General features: G+C 44.8%; 1 protein-coding gene across 3 annotated transcripts in view; it reads left to right on the top strand.

Annotated features, from left to right (window-relative positions):
- Positions 1–26,057, top strand: part of HIPK2 (homeodomain interacting protein kinase 2) — a 214,092-nt gene that overhangs the window by 177,725 nt on the left and 10,310 nt on the right. For all 3 annotated transcript variants that reach the window (XM_084809530.1, XM_084809533.1, XM_084809531.1), the window contains exons 10-12: positions 5,789–5,931; positions 12,268–12,447; positions 18,395–18,676. In XM_084809530.1, the coding sequence (XP_084665656.1) occupies positions 5,789–5,931; positions 12,268–12,447; positions 18,395–18,676 (605 nt within the window). The remainder of the gene's footprint in view (positions 1–5,788; positions 5,932–12,267; positions 12,448–18,394; positions 18,677–26,057) is intronic.

Raw genomic sequence — 26,057 nt, 5'->3', positions numbered from 1 at the left:
TGCTGGCGTTGCATCCCAGTGACACCATGGGGTATGTATCACATCCAGGTGACCAGGCATGGAAGCTTTTGTAAACTTTTGCAGCCATTTAGACCCTTGGGAAAAGGTGGAATAGAATTGGAAAGAAACTGATGAAAAGACAGGTGATTCTCTAGAACATTACAGTTGCAATGCTAGGCATACTTATCTGGGAGTAAGCTTCGTTGAACACAATGGGACTTAGACATCTGAGTAAACATGCACAGGATTGCTCTATCGTATGACACAATTACTAACAAATGTATTTATGGGACTATAAACAGTGTAGCTTAGTCACTTTTCTGGATACATTTGTGAGGCTATAAGACCATATCCTGCAATTCCTAGAATACTCAGATTGAGGTTGTTTTCTGTGTTTCTAGGACATAATCCACCAGATTGTGTTGCACAACCTCCATTCTTTTTCCTGAAAGCCTGCTCCCTCAAAGTCCAATCTTAGCACAAAAAGTTTAATGTGAGCCAGGGCCCACTACAGAATAGCCCCAGGATGTATTTTTCAACTGTGTGTTATCTGTTTTATGTCCTTGTGTGAATGGTTTTATACTTTATATAATGTATGTTAATGGTTTTTTATTTGTGCTAACTGCCCAGAGAGCTTCAGCAGTATGGGGCAGTATAGAAATATAATAAATGAAATGAAATGAACTGCTATAGCACCATTTTTGCACACATGAAGGAATGATAAAAAAATACAGTGCTTTTTAACGTGCACAACATTTAAGGGGCACCATAACGGCACAGCAAAACATTATTGTTGTATGATGGTGATGATGATGACGATCTGTGCCTCGCTTTGCAAAACACCCAGGGTGGCTAGCAAATGAAAAAAAAATAAAGATAGTTACAAGGTAGGATGAGCATATAACATGAAATTTAGAAAATAATAATAGCAGATGTGTAATTGAAACAGCAAAATACATAAATCCATGGGCTCAAAACCAGCAAGATCATGTGCTGGAAGACCTGGGCAAATAAAAAGGTCTTTGCCTGGTGCCAGAAAGATGTCAGGTTCAGTTCTAGGCAAGCCTCCCTGGGGCGGGCATTCCACAGGTGGGAAGCCACAACTGAGAAAGCCCTACCTCTGGTCACCACTTGCCTCACCCCAGGAGGTTAGTCTATAGAAGGTCTCTGGCTAAGTTGCCAGCATATCTGGTTAAAAGGATCTCAGACTGTAGGTCTAGGGGGGACCTTTCTCTGCCTAAGATCTTGGAGAGCTCTTGCCAGTCTGAACAAACAGCCCTGTGCTAGATGGACCAGTGTTCTGATTAGGGACATCACAAGGAATCGAATAGGGGTGCTTGCAACAGTGAACACCCCTCTTTGATTCCTTCCACATAGGGTCAGGCTGAGTAGCAGGGCCGGCCCTACCATTAGGAAGAGTGAGGCAATTGTCTCAGGCAGCAGATGCGGGGGGCAGGGGGAGGTGGCAGGGGGAGGCAGCAGGGGCAGCCTCCTGAAATCCCCAGCAATTTCCCTCTGTTTGAGGACAGAGCTGTGCATGCCACACAGCCTGTCCTGGCTCCCTTGAACTAGCCTTCTGACCTCAGGTGTGGTGGAGGACACTATCCCATTGCCAGTGTTGAAGGAAGATTCAACTGCGAGTCCAGCTGGTTTCTGTATGTGGAAAGGGCAGTGGGTACCATCCTCAGACAGCCAGATTTCTTGGGCCAAAACCCAACATTTCTTTGCTCAAAGCTCATCAGCCTTACTCCACCCTGGGTAAGTTTTGTGGAAACTGAGCTAGGCAGGTGAAGGAGGCAGCAGTGCTTGTTGCTGCTCACTTATACTGCACATCTAATGCTGATTCTTTACATGCATGCTTATAGTGCACAAGAGGCTCAAGCCCCTTTCGGAGCAAGCGGGAGTGCCCGCGCATCCCAAGTTCTGATGCAGCGAAGGCAGACTCTTGTGTTCATGCCTCTTTTTCACCACTGAGGAACAGCCATCAGGACCCACATATCTGACGTTAGGGGAAATGGCTTCCAGGTCCCAGGGTGTGACTTCTAGAGGTGTTTAAGCCCTAATATCTCTCACTTTCGACATTTTACTCTTTGAAGATTACTCCTCTGTTGCCACCTTCTTTTCTAAGTGAGGGACTGTGGATTTAAGAGTGACATATGAAACAAGGGGTTCAGTTCTCCCCATCATGAGAATGCTGTGAGGTGGAAAGGTGTACCTGTTCAAGTTTGTGTGCGTGGTATGGCTGTCAAGATGCACTGCCTCTGGCAGGAGGGGGTAAAAAATAGCAACCCTGCTTTAGGATCCTGATGCTGTGAAATATTGACGTTCTCTAGAAGCTAATGGGGCGGAGTTGGTATATCATCTTCGCAGACCTTGATTGCGGGAAATGTGATCTGAACGTTAGGTGAGATGTGCTGCCTACAACTCCTAAAGCAGGGGTGAAAAGCCAGCCTTCCTGCCCACCCTTTCAGGGTGTGTTTCTACCCACATGAGACAAATATATCAGTTTGCCTGTCTACACAGACAACAAGGGACAGGGAGCTCTGGTTCCACTTTTTGCAAATTTGGCCGCAGCTTCTTAAAGAGGCAGAGCTTGGGTTGATTTTTGCTGAAAATAAAAATTAAAATAAAAGGTTTTGCACAAAAGAAGCTGAAATTGGGTTCTCTAAAGAAATTATGGAAAAGGAATGTGAATAATTGTGTGTGTGTGTGTGTGTGTGTGTGTTTGTAGATCAGCCTTGCTCAGCATGGTGCCCTCTAGATGTTTTGAACTACAAACCCATCATCCCTGAACATTGTCCATGCTGGGTGGAGCTGATCCGTGTTGTGGTTCAAAACATCTGGAGCACACTGTGTTGGGGAAGGCTGGTGTAGATGCTCCCAAAGCACAGGCTTTTTAAATAACTTGGAAAGTTTGGCAAGGCTGAGTCCTCAGACAAAGGGTGGAAAAGGGAAAGAATAACATGAAGGCTGGAAATGTGGGCAGACAAACCTACACCATAGTAAGTTTGCATAGGCCACTATGCAGCCTGCACACTTCCATTCAGAAGTAGGTCCGACGGAGCACAAGGGGAGCCAGCTCCCAAGTAAATGTGCATAGGATCAGACTGCAAGTGCCACTGAACTCCGTGGATCTTACTTCTGAGTAGGTATGTAGCGGATCAGACTGTACATGGGATATATGAAAAGAGGAGGTCCCCCCATGCGCTCTAGGAGCCCTATCCGTGTCTTTGTGGATTCCCAGAGAGAGAGGCTGTTGCTTGCATAGAGGAGAGACCACCTGAACTACCAGGAGCTCTTGCCATGGGGATGGAAGGTGCCCAGTGGTAGATCAATCATGTGCCCCGAATTCTGTCAGTTACCCTTGTCCATCGAAATCGTAGCAAAAACTATTCCCAGTTCTTTGAACACAAGAATCAGATCATACCCAGAGTGAGCATTCCTTATCTTTGAGCACAAAATACGAGGTTCCTTCGTGCAGAATTTAGGCCTTTGGCTTCCAGAGTGCTCATAGCCCTGGGTGTTAAGCCGCCACCCTAGAATTCCAGGAACCAGCAAATCTTTTAGCGCGTGCATTTCTTAAATCTGTACTTGGAAGAGATCATGTTGCCCTGCCGTGTCACGCAGGGGAAATCCGAATGTGATCTACTTGTGAAATATTATATGACTCCAAGATCGAGCCATTTGAGCAAGATGACACTTACACGTGGCTTAGGCAACAGTGTGTGCAGAATGATGCTTATGCAGCAGTGTAGCTACTCAGCTCACAGAGGACAGGCGTAAAAGCCATGGCACTGTTTTGCACCTGTTTAGAAAATACCAGGAGGAGAGAGGGCTGCAGATCTGCTCACTAATTTGATGCAACCTAGTATTTCACACTTCTAGATAGCCGTGTATTTTGATACTTCCTTGATACTGTAGTGTCTATACTACTTCGTGAGGTCCTACTGCGTTTTGCAAACCACTGACGTCAAATGGCATGTAGGTAACTCCTCTCCTGAGATATAACATAAAGCCCGATCCTAGGCATGTTTGCTCAGGAGTAAGTCCCACGGAGTTCAGTGGGACTTGCAGCCTGATCTTATGCACATTTGCTTGGGAGTCAGCTCCCCTTAAAGGCAGGGGACAGATCTCTGAATAAAGCTGTATACGCTGCAGGTCTGCCCATGCAAAATTTCCCATGGGGAATGGCTGCAATTCTTTCCACCAGCCTTCCCCAACTTGGTGCCCTCTAGATGTCTTAAATGTCAGTTCCCATCATCCCCAACCAGCATGGCCAGTGGTCAGGAATGCTGGGACTTGTAATCAAAAACATCTAGAGGACACCAGATTGGGGGAGTACACGCCTATTGGGGAGAGTGCCGGTTCCAGTGCTGGTTTTGCAGACCCTTGAGCAAGACATCCTCAGTGGCCCCCCTCCCTCAGTGAGTCTCCCTTCTCACCGTTGTTGCCACCAGCTGCTCTTGCTCATTGTCTTCTTTCTCATCGTTGCTACCGCTTCCTTGCTTGACAGGTAAGACAGCCAGTGAGTAAGTAGGCAGCGGCATCTACTGCTCCTCCTTCTTATCACCGCTGTTGTCTGGGCCAGCATGAGAGGCAGGTGAACAAGCATAAGAACATAAGAAGAGCTCTGCTGGATCAGACCAAGGGTCCGTCTACTCCAGCATCCTGTTCACACAGTGGCCAACCAGCTGTCGGCCAGGAAACCACAAGCAGGACTCAAGTGCAACAGCACCCTCTCGCCCATGTTCCCTGGCAACAGGTGTACGTAGGCACACTGCCTCTGATACTGGAGGTAGCATATAGCCATCAGGACTAGTAGCCACTGATATCCTTCTTCTTCAGGAATTTGTCTAACCCCCTTTCAAAGCCATCCAAATTGGTGGCCATCACTACGTCTTGTAGTAGCGAATTCCATAGCTTAACTCTGCGCTGTGTGAAGAAGGACTTCCTTTTATCTGTCCTGAATCTCCCACCCATCAGCGTCATGGGATGAGCTCAGGTTCTAGTATTGTGAGAGAGGGAGAAAAAAGTCTATCTGTAATAGCAGATTATAATGGTAAAGACAAGGAGCAACTCCAGGGAGCTCTTATTAGTGGGCCCTTCTGGGGTGTCACAAGACACTTCTTGGCAGGTGTCCACCACGCCTACCCTTTATGCCAGCCCTGATTGAGGAGTAAGTCCCTGTGATCTCAGTGAAGCCTACTTATAAACAAATGTGTATGTGGAGTGCCATACACACCTGGGAGAAAGACCCACTGAACATAGGGAATCTTACTCCCGAGTAAACAAGCTTAAGATCAAGGAGCAGCAATCCAAAGTACCCTTTCAGCCTGATTCTGTGCATATTTACTCAGAGTTTGGTGGAACTTACTTCCAAGTAAATGAGCAGAAGCTTGCAGCCCTTACAGGGAAACGTTGCCTAGGATCATGCTGCAACAGAGAAAATGTGTGTGTGTGTGCCTATCCTTCGGCTTTTAATACTAGCAATTTTGCCTATACAGCTGTCTTTCAAAAGATATTGGCTTAAAGTTAGCTTGGCTTTCAAGCTGGTTCATTTCCTCTCAGGCTTGCAGCACTGTCCGTTTTTTTCTTGTTCATAACTGACTAAGCCATAACAATTGCCTTTGAATTAGTTATTTGGGGTTTTTCTGCTGACTTGTATTAAATCTGTTCCATGCTGTATAGTTTCTGAAGTGCTTCCAAAAAGAAACCAAGTCTAGTATGAGAGTTGGCACAGAATTCTGTGATTATTATACAGAGAACCATTTTCTGTTCTGATCCACAGCAAGCCTGGCCTAGTGGTACTCAGCAAATCCTGCTCCCTCCAGCTTGGCAGCAACTGACTGGGGTAGCCGCCCACACTTCGGTTCAGCATGCAACAGTCATCCCGGAGACCATGGCTGGGGCCCAGCCACTGGCAGATTGGAGGTAAACAGGAAGGAAAACTTGTGTCTGTCTGTGAATTATCTACTCTGTGTGTGAGCCTCAGTATCTAGGCAATAGGCATAAGAACATAAGAAGAGCCTTGCTGGATCAAACCAAGGGTCCATCCAGTCCAGCATTCTGTTCACACAGTGGCCAACCAGCTGTCAACCAGGAACCCTTCAACCAGGGCCTTCTCTGTGGTGGCCCCCACTCTGTGGAACTCCCTCCCTAGGGACCTCTGTCATGCCCCCTCTTTAATGAGCTTCCACCACGCATTAAAAATGTGGTTGTTCAGGCAGGCATTTGGGGTGGGTTAGGGTATTTTTAGAAATTTGATGTTTTTACTGTAGAATTTTATTGTTTTAAACTGTTCTATTATATGAGAAATGTTGGCCGCGGTGGCTTAGTGGTTAAGACGCTGAACTGCAGACTGGAAGGTCGGCAGGTCAGCAGTTCGAGACCCGAGTGCTGCGTGACGGAGTGAGCTCCCGTCTTCAGTCCCAGCTTCTGCCAACCTAGCAGTTCGAAAGCAAGAAATTGCAAGTAGATAAATAGGTACTACTTCGGCGGGAAAGGTAACAGCGTTCCGTGCACCTCGGTGTTCAGTCATGCCGGCCATGTGACCACGGAAGCGTCTTTGGACAGCGCTGGCTCTTCGGCTTAGAAACGGGGATGAGCACCGCACCCTAGAGTCGGACACGACTGGTTGGGGACACCTTTACCTTTTTTTTATTATTATATGAGAAAACTCACTGGAAAAGACCCTGATGCTGGGAAAGATTGAAGGCAAAAGGAGAAGGGGACGGCAGAGGATGAGATGGCTAGATAGCATCACTGATGCAATGAATATGGACTTGAGCACGCTCCGGGAGAGAGCGCAGGACAGGAAGGCCTGGCGTGTTATGGTCCATGGGGTCACGAAGAGTTGGACACGACTGAACGACTGAACAACAACAACACATCGCCCAGAGTAGCTGGGTGACCAGCCAGATGGGCGATTAATAAATTTAATAAATAATTAAATAAATAAACCCACAAGCCGGACATGAGCGCACATCACCCTCCGACCCATGTTCCCCAGCAACTGGTGTACATAGGCTCATCGCCTCTGGTACTGGAGAGTTAGCACGCAGCCATCAGGACTAGTCGCCATTGATAACCTTCTCCTCCAGAAATTTGTTTAACCCCCTTTTAAGGCCATTCAGATTGGTGGCCATCACTACATCCTGTGGTAGCAAATTCCGTAGTTTAACTATGTGCTGTGTGAAGAAGGGCGCCCTTTTATCTGTCCTGAATCTCCCACCCCTCAGCTTCATGGGATGACCCTGGGTTCTAGCATTTTGAGAGCGGGAGAAAAATGTCTCCCTATCCACCTTCTCCACACCATGCATAACGTTGTACACCTCTATCCTATTTCCCCTTACCCTCCTTTTTTCCAAGCTAAACAATCCCAGCTGTTGTAACCTTTCCTCATAGGGGAGATGCTCCAGCCCCTTGATCGTATTAGTTGCCCTTTTGATGGCTCTACAATTTCTTTTTTTAGGTGACCAGAACTGTCGCCAGTATCCAATGCTGCTACTGCATCTCTGCTGAGTATGTTGCGCCAGCGGGACCCATTGCTAGTGCAGCAGGAAACTAGCGCTTCCTAGAGCAGCCTCGGAAACTAGCTGAAATCTTGTTTCCAGAACAGGACAGATCAACAGAGATCCCTTCTACTAGTCCTGCTGACCTGTTCCATTCTGGAAACGAGCATTTCAGCTTGTTTCTTTCATGGCCCAGAACTGGCATCTCTCAGGGACAGAAGCCTCCAGTGATGGTGACTCTGGAGCGGCAGCAGAACCACTTCCTGGTCCTTCTGAAGTGGGCCACTGCCTCACATTCCCTGTCTTGTCCACACAACTCCCAGGAGATGCCACTACCCTCTGACTCTGAGGAGTAGACTTCAGACTCCTCTAGTGAACAGGGGGTCCCTGGGAGCAGTCCCCAACTGGCTCCCCGCTTCTTCAACCTTCATTCCCTAGGAGAAGCCAATGCCTGCAGGAAAAGGCTGCTGGCCCTTTGACAGCCAGATGAAGAACCTGAAGGGGTAGTGTTTCCAGAGAGACTCTCCTGACCTGACTATAAAAGTCTGCCAGTTGCTCTCAGACTATGCTGGAGTAACTTATTTGTTCTCTAGCTCTAGGATTGTGACTAAGGTCCTGAAACCTAACCTTAGTTCCCGATGTGACCCAGCCATCTTGAATACCTCGACCCTCCTTGCCTGAGCCATCGCCCAGGACAGACGACAGCTTTCCTGATGGACCAGGACAGTTTCTCGGTGCTTTAAGAAGCACTCGCTTCCCATTGTGCCGGCAGTGGGCCATAGTGGTGCAAAGGCAGCATTAAATACCACCTGTTGTCTACTATAGCAAGCTGTGGATATGATCTAATCCTCATTGCACCATCGCTCCATGATTTTCCCACATAACTACTAGACTCTGTTTTGTATGGGGTTCATCTTTAATAACTTGAATTTGGCAGACATTATTATTCACCATTTGGGTGACATGTCTCACTCCTGGGTCTTCTAGGGCTTAGCCTACATCACCTTGTGTGAAGAAGCCACCTTTGGTCAAATAGAACTTGTGTCTTATGCTCTTCCGATTTCTTCCCTACTTTTTGGGTGCTTCCAGACATGGCTTTTATTGTGTCATCACACTTACGGGGGACAGGGGCAGTCTAGACAAGGTCGTTTTCAATTTGTAATCTTCCCGAGTTTTCCCACTGCTTCTTCCATCTTTTTTTCTTACCAGAAAAAAACCTGTTAAAACAGAAAAGACAGATTAGCTGCACAAAGCCTTTGGAGTATAAGCACTGGAAGCATCCTCAGCCTGGAAGCACCCAAGAGCTGGACTAAAATTGCTTTCACACTAGCCCTTTCCTTCATTCTTTGTGCCATCTTTTGTTCATTCACTTCTTATGGAGCAACCAGATGCCAAACCTGTCAGCTTGTTGCATTCCAGTGTTTCAGGTTTTTCAGGCCTGATCTGTCGTGATCTTTTTTAATAAAACGCAGTTGCACGACCTGGACAGGACCTGCAAACAGGGAGCTTCTGAATTAAAGGCATGAGAGCCTTTAAATGCCTCAATAGCACTTTTCCTGTCTATACTTAACAGATTCAGCTCTGTTCAGCATAGACTATATGCCAGATTTAGAGTGGTATGTCCAGTCTGTGTGGCCATATTTTGGTGACAGTGTTGAGATGCTGGAAAAAACTCAACAGGGAGAGTATACAATGGAGAAATGTGATGGGAGCATTAGATAAAGTCATGCTCTTTTGAAATATGAAAAAAAAATAAAGAGAGGAAATTAGTAATAACCCTCCCTGTGGGAACAGAAACTGACACTGGAGCAATTTACAAATCCCCCAGCTGTGTTCGACAACAAGCCATGAAATGGGCAGGAGATGCAAACAAACTTTAAATTTGCTGGGAATCTATGCTGAATTCAACTTATTTGTGAGTAAATATTATAGGAGGATCTTGGCCCTGGGGAAGGATATTGCTAGATAATAATATAGTTCTACATGCTGCTTGTGTGGAGCCTCTATTTTAATTCCGTTTCCAGAGAATTGTGGAAGAACAAGGCCTCACCAGTGCTGAAGTGACCTAGTATGGAAGCAACCTAATATTGAACTGCTCAGTAACACGAACCTGTTTACACTACAGTCTGAGCATGTGGTGGCCATGTCTAAAGCTTGTGCATGGTGGGCTTCAACCTGTGGCTGAAAATCAAATCTTGCATGTGGAAATAGTTGCGCATTACCAACTTGCCATGGGCTGGGACCATTGTACATAATCAGTCTTTTAAAAAAAAACTTACTTCACACAAGTCCCCTTTCGAGAGGTGCATCACTATATTTAACAAGCCAACAATGTAAATGAGTTGCAGACAAAACCTTAGGAGTTCTTTATGAGCACTGTTGTCTGTTCCCCTGCCGATCTTTGCAATAGGCTAAGAATACAGCCTGAATAAAAGCCACAGCTTCTCCTGGATTGCTTACTGCACCTCTGTGCCTGCAGCAAAATCGCTTTTCAAAAAGTACAGCAGACAGCTTTCTTATGATCCTTTATCTTCTTGCTTGCTTGCTTCCCCTATTAAATGCTTCTTAAATGCTGTGTAGGGACAACTCTTCGTCACGTGTCCATGCGTGCCAGGGAAGCTTTCTGCAGCTTTGTTTTTGGATCAGTAACTGCTTTCATAGAATCACTGAGGGGAAAGTGATACCTGTTTATTGCCCTCTGTGAAGCCTTTATGCCGAGATGGATAATGGAACCTTGACATTTGCTGTGGGGGAGATGGAATTCTGGCAGTTCTCTGTCTTCCTCCCTTGGAATCTCTCCCATGTTGCCCTAGTCACTCTGTTCCTCCACACTATACACTGCCAAAAGCCTTGTAATGTGAATGGGCAACAAAGAAACTGTGGCAGGATAAGAGGCAGTGTGGCTCAATGAATACTGGGGCTATGTTGAAATCCTCCCTGGGAATTGATAGTCATGGTCAAATCACTATCACTGAGCCTCTGTAGCAAGGAGGTAATAATGTCAAGCAAGATCATGATTGCAAAGCACATGGCCTCTGGTAAGGGCAATATAAATGGTGACCAGTAGAAGTAGTGGGTTTCTAGGACCCTTGAGGATGCGTCACATACACATCCATCCAACCGTCTTCCGTGTGTGATGGACATGCATCCTCCTACACCAGACATACATGATTTTGTATGACATGAGCAACCTACACTTTGGGGCATGTGCTCAGGTTTCAGGGGGCCCTGGGCAAGGCGCCCTCCATCCCTCCCCCTCCTCCACCATGATGGCTCCCCTGCAGGCTTACCGGTGTGGGGTGTGGGTGGAGTTCATAGTGGTGGCACCATGGCAGGATACAACAGGAAAGGACGGTGACAATCAGGAATGCTCCAAAGTGGTGCCAGCCTGTTTAAAACAAGGACTCCAGCATCAGCAGCAGTGGGCTCTAACATTTGTCCCAGCATGTTGTGCTCTGAGCTGGGCCTGTGTATACCTATAGACCTGGTTGTTGCCATTCTTCCCTCTCAAAAGCGGGTGGAGGTAGCGCAACTGGCCCTGTGCTTGGACTAATCACGATATGTAATTGCATGGTGGCTAAAAGAGGGTGAGGGTGTGAATCGGCGGTGAGGATTGTTTGCCTAACCGTGCAAGCCCTCAGAGGTGGGACAAGCACCTTCCTGCTTACTTCCCTTCTGACCACCAGACAGCAGCTCATGGAATATTCTCTGTGAAGACCCCTCCTCAGCAGTATCTTTTGACCAGCTGGGGAGTCCCCTCCCTTCCTTTCTTCTTTAGTTTTATTACTGTACTGGGGAAATCATCCCTTGGGGTTTCTTTCTCCGATCCTTACTTTGTTTGTTGTTTGGCTTTCTGCTCCTGCATGCCTGTGGCACAGTGGCTCTCATTTAAGAAGCACCAGCGTCAAGGATGACCATGGGAGAACCACCAAGGCCCGAGCTTGTGGAGGTTCTCCAACTTCCACCTCAAAGCCTGGTCTGCCTTGTTCCTCCTCCCGAATGCAAGCTTTTGTTGTTGTTCGAACGGGAAAGTGCGCAGTTAGGTGTGCGCTTCTTAAAACACGCATCCAAACGCATGCTTCCCCCATTGACTAAATCATAAAAATGCGTATTCCCCCCTTCCCATATGTATTTTCAAAGTGCCTGTTTTCTAATGAACACTTTTTGCGAACATGAACACAAGCTCAGGAATATGTGAGCTTTGCCCAAAAAATACACTTCCGTTTGGGGATACAAATGGGGCAAGTTCTGATCTTTAACGAACTGAAACCAAATTCTCATACATCTGTAGCCATGAGTGTTGCTTCATTTGCTATGGCAACGAATGTAAGGTGGATTCCTGTACACACTGCCAAATATTTACAGAACAAGCCCACTGAACCTGCTCCTCCAGACGCAGAGGTTCACTCCGGGAAAGAGCTCTAGCCAGTGCAGTGTGTGATCAGTTTATGGATTCCTAGGCTTTGAGTAGCAATGACACCTTGCTATCAGCTTTGATCCCCCACCGCCCCCGGCTCCTGTTTCCACCTGTAACCTCAGTATAAAACATGTTTACAGAGTTCAGTCCCTAAGCAGGCTGCTAAAGTACTTTCTAGGCCACTGAAGGAATTCAAGGGAGCAAATGGTAATAATTTATATACAGCCTGAAATACCTTGTTCTATGTGTAGTGGGATGCACTGGTAATTGCCATTCGTTTGTAAACATTGTTTTCAAAATGTGCAAACTGCCTTTCTCTCTGCTTGTCTCTTCTTACAGAAATACACATGCTCATGGCAGCCATTACAATCCCATCATGCAACAGCCTGCACTTTTAGCTAGTCACGTCACTCTTCCAGCAGCCCAGCCCTTAAATGTGGGTGTAGCTCACGTCATGAGACAACAACCAACCAGCACCACCTCCTCGAGGAAGAATAAACAACACCAGTCATCAGCAAGGTATGAACTTGTGGGAGATATGAGGGAGGGAGACAAGAAAGGTATCTTCTATTCTCCATGCTGCTCTGTGGGTAAGGAGAAAGGCTGGGTCAGATATGGGGCTATTGACCCCACTGAAATCACCAACTTCCTCTCCCTTTATTAGAGGCAAAGCAGTGCAAGAAACTAAAGTACTATCAGAGCAGTGCCATGAGAGAGGTTCCCGGCTGAGTCAGGGCTTTGTTGTATTCGCTCTGTACATTCTTTAGTGCACCTCTAAAAATTTAATGAGTGAAGCCTTCACATATTACGTTTTTAGATATGTGCTATAAGGTGCAAATACAGCAAATTTCTCAGGGAGTCAGGATTGAATGGCTTGCTGTCGGACCTGGTTTTGCCCTGTGTAATGTGTGAAATGGTTTTCAGAGTGAATCATAGAAACACCGCAAGTTCCCTTAGGCCAAGCCGGAGCATTGGCCTGTCGAGCTCAGTGCTGTCCACGCTGCCTGTCAAAAGCTCTCCAGGGCTTCAGACAAGGAATCTTCCCCAGCCTTGCCTAGAGATGTCAGGGATTGAACCTGGGACCTTCCGCATGCAAAGCAGGTGCTCTGCTGCTAGAAAGCCCTAGTAAAACCCAGACATCTCCATAAAATAAACTTGAGTAAGGAATAGTCAGTGATCAGTTATATGGAATTTGGTGCAAACCTGCATTAGTGTTACAGTGAATACCATCAGGTAATCTGCTGCTGCTACTGCAGCAGTCCATCTTACTATCTCGATGTCTTGTTTTCAGAGATCTGAGTATCGTATATACTAAGAGGGAACAAAGCGCTGAGTTATGATGGCTATGTCAGCCAAAACGGCTAACCACAGAGTTTGTGGAAGTAGGAAAAAAATCTCTTTTTTTAATCTCTTTTTATTTTATTTTTATAAATGAAAGAAACAATACCAACAATATAATCAGAATCTTCAGTTTCCAACATTACAGTATTCTAAGAAAAAGAAAAAAGGGAGGATAGCAAAAGAAGGAAGAGAAAAAAGAAAAAACAGAATTATATTAAACTTCAGTAAGAACAAACCAAATATCCAGATATAGTCCAAATATAGTCTTAAAGCACAGAAATAGAAGCAAGCACTCCTTTTCCATAAATTACCATTCAGTTAACACGTATTAATAAACATTAAAGGTTTAGCCAACAAGGAATAGTAATAATAATAATCCCATAATGATATTAAGGAAAAATATCTTTAAGGGAAAAAAAATCTAAGACCCCCTGCCCCCCCGCTGCACAAACAAACAAGGACTGAGCATGCTCTGTGGCCACAGAATGCTGAGTGTCTGTTGTGGGAGGAGGAATGGAATTAAAAGAAGGCATGGCTGGCTGGAGCACTGGACAGCAGCACTCCATACCAGTGAAGGCAGGTGACTCCTAGGTCAGTGGGGCGGGGTGTCTGCTCTGGGTTTCAGTCAGAACTCCAGAGGAGCTATCCAAGGTGCTGACTGGTTCCGACTGAAACACAGAGTGGATTCACTACCCTACTGACATCAGAGCCACCAGCCTCCACTGCTCCATGCTGCAACATTTTGTTGCAGGCCCCGTTTGTTCCTGTTATAGTTTCTTGATCCAGCTGTTAGAGCAACTTTTGCAAATTGTTGTTTACTGCAATGGTCACAGGGAGACAGGGTACTGGATGGTAGAGTATGAGTGGTATATTTTCTTCCCTCTGGCCCAGAAATGTCTCTGATGGGTCTTGAGTATTAAGGTATTACCATACTCCATATGGATTGTAAAAGGTCTGATCTGTTTCCCATGAGAAAATTTTAAAGCCACTCTAACAGAAACGTATACAATTGGAATGTTTAAATCCATTGAAGTGATATCTTGGCAAAATTAGAGGATATTGAACCACTTTAAAAGGCCTACTGTTTCTGCTTCAGTGAATACACGCGTGCGCACACACACACACAGAACAGATCAAGTTAAGTATAGACAGTGTGATGGCAGAGGATGGTTTATGTCTTATGTTTGAGATGATCGTTCATAAGTGCCAGAAGCACCAATGGATTATACAGCAAATTGATGGCACTTGGAAGTTACCATTATTTTGCAAAGATGTGTAAATCTCCAAAGTATTCAGCATATGGCCCCTAACAGGTAGACTTGAATGGTGATGAGGATAGGCTTCTGGGAAGACAGGATTTTGAGTGGCTTTCCCACAAACAGAAGCAATTTCCACACTCTCATGTGGGGAAAGGGGATCAAATACCCAAATGCATGTCCATTGGTGTTGCGATTGCTTTCTTAGGCTGCCATCGTATTTGTGGCCTGATTAGTAGTGAGCGACACAACTTCTTTGTCTACGCCCTCACCATTTTTTTTAATGAAAACAACAATACTATTTGTTTAACATGACAGCTGTGCAGTTCCTCTTCCTACACCAAAGAGAACCTTTAGCTTTTTTTTTTAAGGGAGGTAAATGGAAGTATTGCAATCTGATTGCAGCAAGTCTCTCTTCCCACAACTTCTGAATTTTGTCCAGAGCCAAAAGTGGTCAGGGCCAAAGTGACATTCTTTATCTCCCCTTCTCTCTCTTTCTAATTCCTCGTCCGTCCGTCCGTCCGTCCATCCATCCATCCATCCATCCATCTATCTATGTATCTATCTATCTATCTATCTCCCTTTCTCTCCCCCCGTCTTTTTCTGTCTCCCATTCTCTCCCACACTTCTCTCTCTCTCTTTCTCATCTCCCCACAGTCTTCCCCCCAACTGGCAATTTACCTGATATGTAGGGGAAATAGAGATGTGGAGAGGGTGAGGCAGAGGAGAGGAGCTTGGGGAAAGGCTGTCAGGCAGGATGAGGAGGCCTGGCAGGCTGCATCTGGCCCACAGGCTGTGGAAACATAGGAAGCTGCCTTATACAGAGTCAGACCATGAGTCCATCTAGCCCAGTATTATCAACACTGACTAGCAGCAGCTCTCTGGGGTGCCAAGTAGTATGTTTCCCTAGCCCTACCTGGAGATGCCGGGGATCAAACCTGAGATCTTCTGCATGCAAAGCAGGTGCTCTGTCACACTGAACTATGGCCACTCTTCGGCATTAAACCATGACTTAGTGTTATGTGCGAACACAGCCTGTATCTTATTTCTACAGTTGCATTTATTGAATTAGATAAACTGTGTTTTTCATATGATGTGTTTATGATTTCATTGTACTCTGCTTTGAGGATAGTACTAAAAAGCAGATTATACAAATTTAAAATTAAATTAACAGATTAAATTATGCTTGCAACAGACAATCACTGGGCACAAGGATAATACTTTTGATTGGAAGAGTGAGCATTTTTATTTCCCACATTGCAAAATCTGTAAAAGGAGAAATCATTAGACGGTTGGCCGCAACCTTTTCCTGGCACGCTGCACTGCAAAACACAAGCCAGGTTCTGGCCCGTAATATGGTATACGCATATGCATGAGTGAAGTGTCTGGCCGTGTATGATCCCCCCCAAGTCTGTATGGAACCCCTCCCAAGTGGTTGTTGAGGGACATTGTCAGGGCAGATGTTTGAAGCATTTGCATTACTACTCTGTGCCTCTTTTGTGGGTGGAATTGAATCGACATTATTATCTGTCAAAACATCACTTTTAATGAACACTAAATTCCTCTTAATAGCTGGGGAAAGAGAGTTGAAATGGATCTGCAGTTTGTAAAATGGAGAGGTGTGCATTTTTGGTCTGTCCTGGACCTGTAATGAACTTACAGCCAGTCTCAGTCTAGTTACAAATCTACTTCTTTAAATCCTTCCTTGTCTTTATTTCATTTACTTTGGGTGCATTCCAGCTCTTTTTGCCCACGTGAAATGCAGAGCAGAGGCTGTGAAGGCCTGGTCAGCCAATAAAACGGGGAACAGATCCTCCTTGCACATCTTGCCCTACCAAAGCATCCCCCTTCCCACATGCGCACCGTGTTTACACAGGGAGCGGGGAGAGGGGGGACCCGGCCCTTGCAGTATGTGCAATTCCCGTGGTCTGGTCTCTACTTTGCATTATTATATCCAAATGAGTGGTGTGCTTCTTTTGAGAGGAGAATACTCAATATTTCTCATTGGTATTCAACAAGCGCCATGAATGCTACTGTGCAGTCGTTTGTTATGCAAAGGACTTTCAGTGCAGTGTGATATGTCCGTAATTCCCTCCCTTTGATACATTCCAGCTAGTCTTTTGTTAGCTCTCAGGCCGAACTGAAAATCCAAACAAAGCTCAGCTGTAGAATGCTTCCCCCAGAACCAAAACTTTACTTGCCTTTGACTCTTGCAATGTTCTGCTTTGCAAGGGACAAAAAGAAATAGATTCAGAGATTATAACTGTCTTCTGGCAGTTAGAGCAGTTGCTCTGGGAGGGGTTGAATACCTTCCCAGGTCTCGTCTATCCTTCAAATTTGGATTTTGTGTGTATATATAGATTACTGCAGTAGCATTGTAAATGTGGTGCTCACTCGATCCCAATTTATGTTGTCTGAAAGCTTCAGCTGCATGATAATCCCAGGGTCTGTTCCAGATTTGAGGGGACCCTCCACAAAGTCCCTGCTGGTGGATTCCCTCCTACAGTGCTGGACTAGAGAACAACCACTCTCAACCAGGTCTAGATTTGGGTATGGTTGACCAGAGCTACATCCTGGAGCTTGATAACATGCACCATAGATGCTATTATGTCGCTTGGTGAGCTTTGAGAAAATAAGAGTTCTTCATTCTTGGCCATATTTGCCATGTGGTAGGTATATGGTGTAGTGGCTAGAGTGTTTGTACAAGAATGTCCCAGGTTCAAATCCCCACTTAGCCATGAAACTCACTGGGTAGCCTTGGATTAGTCACAATCTCTCTGCCTGAGGCTATCTCACAGGATTGTAGAAGGGAGTAGAAGAACCATGTACACTGCCTTGAGTTCCTTGGAGGACAGGCAGAATATAAACAAACAAGCAAATAAACAATGTTTTTAAAGCCCAGTTGGCCAATGAATTACCTCCTGCCTGTTCCCCCTCATCCTGGGTAGCTTGCACTTATGCTGTCAAACAGTCAGTATTCATTTACTTCAGCAGGAAAGTAGTGTACGTCTATAGTGTCCGCATGTGCAAACAGTACAGAGAAGTTGTGTATTACTGGTAACATTGCTGCCAGAGTCAAGCACTGCTGATTAGAAGTGTAGGTGCTACCCACAATCTGCCCCATTAGAGACAGTAAAGCTCTAGTCCTTTGCACAGTCACCTGGGAGTGAGCCCCATTATGGGACATATAGTCCAGGACCTGCCATAGACCCCCCTGATAGATAGATAGATAGATGTGCACGCATGCACACACACACTTCATTTTTATTCCACCCTTCCTTCAAAAAAAATCAGGGTGGTGTACAGGCTCCTGCTCCTCTTATTTTCACAACAATCCAGTTGAGGTAGGTCAGGCTAAGAGATAATGACTGTCCAAAGGGCACCCAGCAAGTTTTATAGCTGAGCTGGGATTTGAACCTGGGTCTTGCTGCTCCTGGTCTGGCATTCTACCTACTAGACCATAGAAGTGGTTAAAATGACTAGTAATAGTTCCTCTACACATCTTGACCCTATATCTTACCGCCAAAATGTGCTTCCTCCATGCATTTGTTCATGAGTTATGGCATATTGGCATTTGCATGTCAGCCATCCTGGAAAATAGCAGCTACGGAATTAATGCACCAGCATACACATGTCTACACAAGTTGAATGTCTTCCTACATGGACCTGGAATACATACACACTTCAAGATGTCCTGCACATCTATTGCTTTTTTTTTTTTATGGAGGTCTATGGCAGGTCCAGGAAACTTGCATACGACTGGGCTGCAAGAAAACATAAAGAACCCAGAAAGCAAAACAAGCAAGCAAACAAAAACATATTGCCATTGTGGAGCACTATGCATGTTCTGTCTGTCTAATTTTTTTCAGAAATATGTCCAACTTTGAGGTGTCCTCCTCTCAGACGGTCAGCTCTCCACAGCGGTCTAAGCGAGTAAAGGAGAACACCCCACCACGCTGTGCCATGGTGCATAACAGCCCTGCCTGCAGCACCTCTGTCACGTGTGGGTGGGGCGACGGGGCTTCCAGTACCACACGGGAGCGGCAGCGACAGACGATCGTCATTCCTGACACGCCCAGCCCTGCAGTCAGTGTTATCACTATCAGCAGCGACACTGATGAGGAGGAGGAGCAGAAACACGCACCCACCAGGTAAGCAGGCACAGTGCATGATTACTGGACAGAGTGTGTGTGTTGTGTGTGGGCTGTGTGCGTGCGCACATAGAGATGTAAATGCCTGTACATAGGAGTCTGTGCAAGAGAGGGGTTTAGAGTTCCGGCTCATCTATTAATGCATCACCAGCCACTCTATCCCAGGCTTTCTAGAAGAAATATTTGAAGAGGACAGTAATGATGGAATAGAGAGAGGGAGAGAGGGGGATTTATTATTATTAGTATTAGTAGTATTAGTAGTATTAGTAGTATTTCTATCTCTATACCGTCCCATAGCTGTAGTTCTCTGGCTGGTTTACAAAAGTTAATTTATGTAAAGTTACAAAGGTTATAAATGTTTTATATTATTTATTTAAATAATTTTTATGCTGCTCCTCAGATCTGTGGTTTACAATCAATCAGTAAAAGACAGCCCCTCCCTGCAGTCTTACAATTTAAAAAGACATGACACACAAGGAAAAGGGGTTGGGGAGGGGAAAGGAAAAAAAACAGATTTTCAGCAGAGCTGGTGGAATGGCCCCACTTCACCCCGCGTGGCAGGGGCTGTCTACCTGGAGCCTGCTCCTATCTCTCTTGCTCCTTCCTTTTCTCCACAGGGCAGTTGACTTGGTCTCTCTTTGTGCGATGACCATGAAAGGTGTGTTTTTTTACAAAAAAATTAAGAGTGGAAAACTTCATAGCTAGGCATGCTAATACTAGAGACAGAGCTATTTTATATATGTACACTAGCTGTGAAGACACATATCCCTGCTGTATACTGTACTTTGCAACTCATATTTCATAGGCTAGCTATACCCTTAGTGAAAGATTTCATATGCTAAGGGCGCAATCCTATTGGATCCGCTCTGGGCACTCGTAACCCAGAGGCTTACGAATATCGAATGCAGAGCAGCATTGCATCTCCCACTCTGCATTTTAGCTAGATGGGCATTTTTGCCCATCTAGCAGAGGCTTCGGGGAGGGGGAGGCAAGGAGATTGGGGACCACTGGGGAGAGCTTGCATCCCTGCGTCCCCAGTCTCCTCCCCTCCCCACCCACCAACACTCCCCCTTTCACCCTTCTATGAGCTCGTGTTTGCAGACTCATAGAAGCAGCCAGCACGGTTCTCTCTGGGTCGGCTGCGAGGGGGTGGGGAGCTCATTTTCCTGGCTCTGAGGTTGGAGCACTGTTTCCATCCTTAGATCCAGGAATCCAAAATATCCTACGACCCCCAGACGCTGTCTAGGGGCCATAGGATAGCTCTCTAAAATTCTTATTTATGTTTCAAAGTTTCACACTTTCACAGCTGAATGACAACATTCAGGCAACAAATACCATAGAAATCAGTGGTCAAAATTAAGTTGGTATTACACACACAGAGACACACTATTTGCTCCAGAAACAATCCAAAGTTACTGTATTAATTTCTTGGACATTTTCTGGATGTCTGGAAAATCAATCCAGTCTCAATATTGGATCTTGAGAACAAACCCTAGGCCCTGGTTTGCAACAGTGACAAGCATGCCAAGAGATGGATGCTCCACAGACTGAAAAATCATATTTCAGTTTTCATAATGATGATGTTAATATGGCTTCATTTGTTCCATGTCAATGCATTTTATTAGAAATAAAATGCATACAAATGCCATGCAATATGTGAAGAATTTCTCCTATTGAAATAAAATGTAGATGTACAATAAATCCACCTATGGCAGCGACCAAAACAAAAATCAAAATCAAATAATATACTATTATAATAAAAGTTTAAAATTCAAAAATGCAACAACATATTACATTACCTTAATTGTACATTAAAATACAATTCAGGAAGTCTAAAAAATATTTTCAGAGCCACAGTAAAATCTATGCCTGCCTAAGTGTTTCCTAAATTATAGTAATTTCTTGGGGTACAGTCCTAAAGTGCGCTTCTTAGTAAGTAAATCCCATTAAACTTGGTGAGATGTACTTCAATATACAGCTTTAGGATCAAGAAGAAAGTGAAAATCAGTATATGAGATACATTTTTCTACTATTTCAAAGAATAGTAGAAAAAATGTCTTTTCCTTCATTAACAGTGCAATCCTATACATGTTTATTCAGAAGTATGTTCAATGGGGCTTACTCCAAGGGAAGTGTACACAGGATTATATCCACATTTATTTGGGTATAAGCCCATTGTACTCAGTGAAACTTACTTCTAAGTAAACAGGCATAGGATCGGGCTGAAAGAAGATGACTGTATTTTAATCCACAATTTTTATAAATGCATTTTGTGTAACAGTTTTAAAATCAATCAACATTTTAAAATGTTGTCAATTCTAATGATTTGAGAAACAGTGGGGAACTCTTGACTTCCATGTAATAAGAAAACTAGGTGCCTTCAAGTGTAATGCAATGAAAGAGTGCCACCTAATGGAGACAATTATTAAGAACGTAGAACGGAAGAGCTTATTTACTGTCAATTTTATAATAGATGAATTTCCATAAATCAGCAAAGTGCAGAGTTAAATTCCCACCCAAAGAAATGGTCAGAGTCCACCTGTGCTTTTTGTAAACAGAAACGCTTTGCTGTCACTTGATCTTTCGTATAGTTCTTCCTCATTGCACTTGCCATAATCAGCTGCTATGCGTCTCCAAACTGGGTTACAGCAGTTCAGTAGGTGGGTATCAACACCACCGCCCTGCTGTTTTTCTGATCTGAATCACACACACACCGTGGAGTTGTTTACCCACTGGGGTAAAATACTGGTGTCTGTTTTCACTAGCTTTCACTGTAGATCAGGAAAACTGTGGGGTGAGAAGGGTTAATTCAATGAAGCTGAATGGTGGGAGATTCAGGACAGATAGATCTAATGATGGCCACCAACTTGGATGGCCTTAAAAGGGGATTAGACAGATTCATGGAGGATGAGGCTATCCGTAGCTACTAGTCACGATGGCTATATATTGCCTTCAGCATCTCTGAACACCAGTTAATGGGAAATATGACCGGGAGCATGCTATTTTGCTTGAGGGCTTCCCAAAGGCAATGGGTTGGCCACTGTGAGAACAGAATGCTGGACTAGATGGTCCTTTAGTCTGATCCAGCACAGCTCTTCTTATGTTCTTAAGACCTCCTTCCCCCAGTGCTACTGATCCAATCCAATCTGGAGCATACCAGGTCTGCTTTTAACAGGAGGAGAATTCATGTCATGTATGCTTTGGCTCTAAAAATGTATAGTGAGCTCAGCATACTTTCAGATTATTATCTAGCCACATGGTAGCCATTAACCTGTCTGCTCCCAGTCATAGCAAGCTGTGTGCATTTCCCACCATCTTAGGATTCCGCTTTTGGCCCACCAACATAAATGGCACCCTTTGATGAATACTAGATATGGCAGCAAAGTTATGCAAGTCCCTTGGCATAGGCTGGCAATCAATAGGCGCAGGCTTTTCAAGGGCTGTTTTCAGAATAACACCATGTCCCTAATGTGTGTATAGGCTCTTAGTTCCTACAGAAAGACCAGAGGTTTTCAACTGTGTGCTTACTTGGTTAGAAAGTTAAATGCAGAGTTAAATGCAAAATTACAGCATTCTTATAAATAGGACAACAAGGTGTTTAACTAAGGTCATTTTCTCATGATCCCCTGGAATGGAAGAATAAGCAGACTTGAGGAAGGGTTCTTCCCTGCTCTTTCAGTGGATGTGTGGAATGGTGATTCTAGAAAAAAAATAAAATTTTGTTTATTTATGTATTACATTTCTGCTCTGCTTACCAGACCTAACCAGAGCTCTAAAAGCAGCTAACAAAATCATCAAATTATGATAAAATTCCATTTAGGATTCCATAAAATTAGATTAAGAATTTAAAACAATAAACACAGACTGTGAAACAACAGCATCTGAGGCTATGGGTAGTATCCAATGGCAGGGATGGCCCAAGACATTTTGCTGCCTGAGGCGAAGAACAAGGTGGTGCTTCTCCCATTCCATGTACAAAAAGCAACTGGAATTGCAAAAGAATCTGTCTTCAACACTGATGATGGGACAGCATCCTCCAGTTCACCTGAAGGCAGCAGGCTAACCTAGGGAGTGCAGAGCAGGCTACATGGTGCACAGCTCCCTCCTCCAACACCTTGGTGCTGTATCTCACAGCCTTGGGCAACTGCCTCACTCTGCCTAATGGTAGGGCCGGCCCTGCCAATGGTGTCACAGCACTACTGCTAATGACATTGTGCTAGCATAAACCAATAATAGTGCAGCATCATTTGCACTTGCTAGTGTGAAGAAAAAAAAGTGCCAACTTGCCACTGAATTTTGGTGGCGCAGTTTGGCGGCAGATTGCCACATTCCCCCTTGAGGCAAGAGGAGAATGTTAGTAGGAGAGTGGCGTGCAAGGGCAGGCTAGCAACCATCACTGTTTCACTGGATGGGTGTAGTATAATTCCACATGCTTCCAGTAGCAGCATAGCAGAAGGGAGAAGTGATTGAGAGGAAGGGAGGCAAGAATATCCTGTTAGTTGCAGGAAAAATAAAATAAAATTTAAAAACAAAGCATGGATGCTGCTCTTTAAAGGAGTTTGTACCAAAAGGAGAAATCTAGCCGCAGCAATGAGGTTATTTTAGCTCTGCAGTCCTTTAAAGTAAGGGTCACTTCACATATTACATTTTTAGGTATACATCTAGGATGTTTTCAGTGTATCCCATTGAGATAGTACTTATGTGCATTATTCACTTGATGACTCCAACATCAAGTGATGATTTGCACGTGTGAATGGGCAAGTAGATCCAATACCTCAGATGGAAGTTTTATATCACACCAAAGTCATTTCTGATGCACTGCTTTTCAGTGGAGCTGTTTCATACATTCGGCTGCCAGTCATCAAGATTTCATTTGTTTCGGATATTTATATCTTACACCTCAGTCCTGAAGGGTTCCCAGAGTGGCAAACAAACAATTCAACAACTAACAACAGGTCAGACAACAATTCAATAAATTATTATAGAACAACACAACAGTAAAAACAAATATGAAGGGCCCAGGAAGAATAAACCCATTTGTCAGGGTGGACACTGAGCCCATAGAATCCCAGAGTAGTTCTGATTCTGAGGAAGAGGAGTCGCTCCTGGGAGAGGAGCGCACTCCTCTTTCCCAGAGCCAACAGCTGACAGAAATTCATCCCACCAGCATTCCTAGCTTAGATAGCAGTCCTGGGAGTGACAGAGCACGGGAAGCAGACTTGATGGACGCGCGACGCCGACGCAGAGAGCGGCGCCAAATGGAGGTCGTGGAAAGGAGGCGTAGTGCCCGGTTGGCACGCAAACAACGATCCAAGGGAAAAGGGGAGGGACTCGCCCTAGTCCTTAAGTTCAGGGGTCTGCCAGTAATTCCCTTTCAAACGGGGACCAACTGTTCCAACGTAGGGCATAGGTACTCTGCTGCTCATATCTAGTTGCTAACAGTAGAGTTGTTAAGTTGTAAAAGAGGAATAAAGCTTTGAAAAGAATCCATTTGTCTGTGTCTGGACTTGGCTACTGGATTAGACTGAGAGAGGCCTCCAAGGAGCCCTTGACACCATTGTTCAAAGAGCATCTAAAATGTCTGGACAAACAAACAGGTCTCCAACTGGGGCTGAAGAAGTTGACAAGGTACTGAGAACTTGTGATGTACAGGCATTTTTGAACCACTCCCTTTCTTTACACTTCTCATGACTGGAGTTCATGGCACTGACATCCACCACAAATGGATTGCTTGTCTTTATATCTGCCTGTGCACTAAAACCTTCAGTGGAGGGCCTCCTGTGGGTGGGTGCCTCCACTATCTGAGATTAGGAGTGTGGCTACCAGAGAGAGGACTTTTTGGTGGTGGCACCCCATTTGTGGAACACTCTCCCTAGAGTGCCTAACGCTGACCTTATCCTTTCAGTGTTGGGCAAATACCTTTTTATTTTCCCAATTCTCAAAACTGATACAATTTTAATCCTGCTGACTGTTTTATGTTACTTTTATGATTTTCTGGCTTTTAGCTTATGATATTGTCTGTATTTATATTGGGCAGTATCCAATGCTGCCACGTGCTAGTGGGATCCACTTGAAGCAAATGGAAACGAGTGGAAATGCAGGTCAGCGGAGCTTGAAGAAGGGAGTTCTGATGACTTGTCCCATTCTGGAAACACGCATTTCCACTCATTTCCAGGGTTGTCTTAGGAAGCGCTAGGTGCTAGTGGTGGTCCCGCTGGGGCAATAGAAATAGCAGGAGCACAGCGGCAGTATTGAATACTGCCCATTATTCTTGCTGTTGTTGTTGTAAACTGCCCTGGGAATATAACTGATGGGTGATATAAAAATTTAATTGCATGAATAAATGGAGTATAGGTTCAAAGAACCTTCCTTTCTCTATATTATGTTATGGCTAGAGAGTGAGGAGAGCACTATAGCAGAAAACCATTAAATTTTGCTTGTGGGCACCTATTTCCATGGGTACCCAACCCCAATAACATCAGCTGTAGCTGGACAGGAATAGGGAGGTGCTTCTAGAGCAATTATATATTTCAAAAAATCATATTTGGAATTACTCTCTTCAGAGGAAAACCAATTATTTCCTTACATATATCTATTTGCAGTATCTAATACAATGTGCATAAAATTCTGCTAAGACAATGACAGCAGCAAGAAATATAATCATATAATTTATTCTGATTTAGCATTGATCTTCATTTAGTGGGTTGAGATCCAAAACTGGATATGGGTCAACCTGTGGTGTGGGATGAACCCTTTTACTGATTTTTTTTTTTAGGAGAGGAAAGACGATGAAGCAGAAAGATGGGGGAGGAGCATGAATAAAGATATTGGGCAGAATCCAATGGTGACTGCCCACAAGTGGTCAGCTCTGCTGATTCCATTCCTCAAGTGGCACCCACCACTTGTGCAACAGAGATTTAGTGCCTTGAGGAGCAACCCGAAATGAACGGAAATGCTCATTTCTGGAATGGAGGAGGTTGGCAGAGCTTGCATTAAGGAGCTTAGCTGACCTGCCCCATTCCAGAAACGAGTGTTTTTGCTCATTTCTGGGCTTGCCCTGGAAACATTAAATCTCTGTTGTTTAAGCGCTGGGCGCCACTTGTGCAGTGGAATTGACGGGGCTGGCCGTTCCTGGAGCAGAAATGGCAGTAGGCCCTGCTTGTGGACAGGTAGCATTGCATACTGCCCAATGAGAAATTGGGGCAAAACAGAGAAAGAGAAAGAGAGACATGTATGATACATATTAAAAGCGAATGCCATCTAGCAAATTGGGTTGGGTCTGAAAAGGTTGAAGGCTATTATGCTACTATTCTGGGTCAATATTACACTAATAAATAAAGGGTGCTCTAAGATCAAATGTAATTTAATATAAATTGGTTTT

This window comes from Heloderma suspectum, chromosome 7, assembly GCF_057233095.1.
Source record: "Heloderma suspectum isolate Gila_16-S chromosome 7, 16-S_ref, whole genome shotgun sequence".
Classification (NCBI taxonomy): Eukaryota; Metazoa; Chordata; class Lepidosauria; order Squamata; family Helodermatidae; genus Heloderma; species Heloderma suspectum.
The sequence above is the reverse complement of the archived record's forward strand: the minus strand, read 5'-3'. Positions and strand labels throughout refer to the sequence as shown.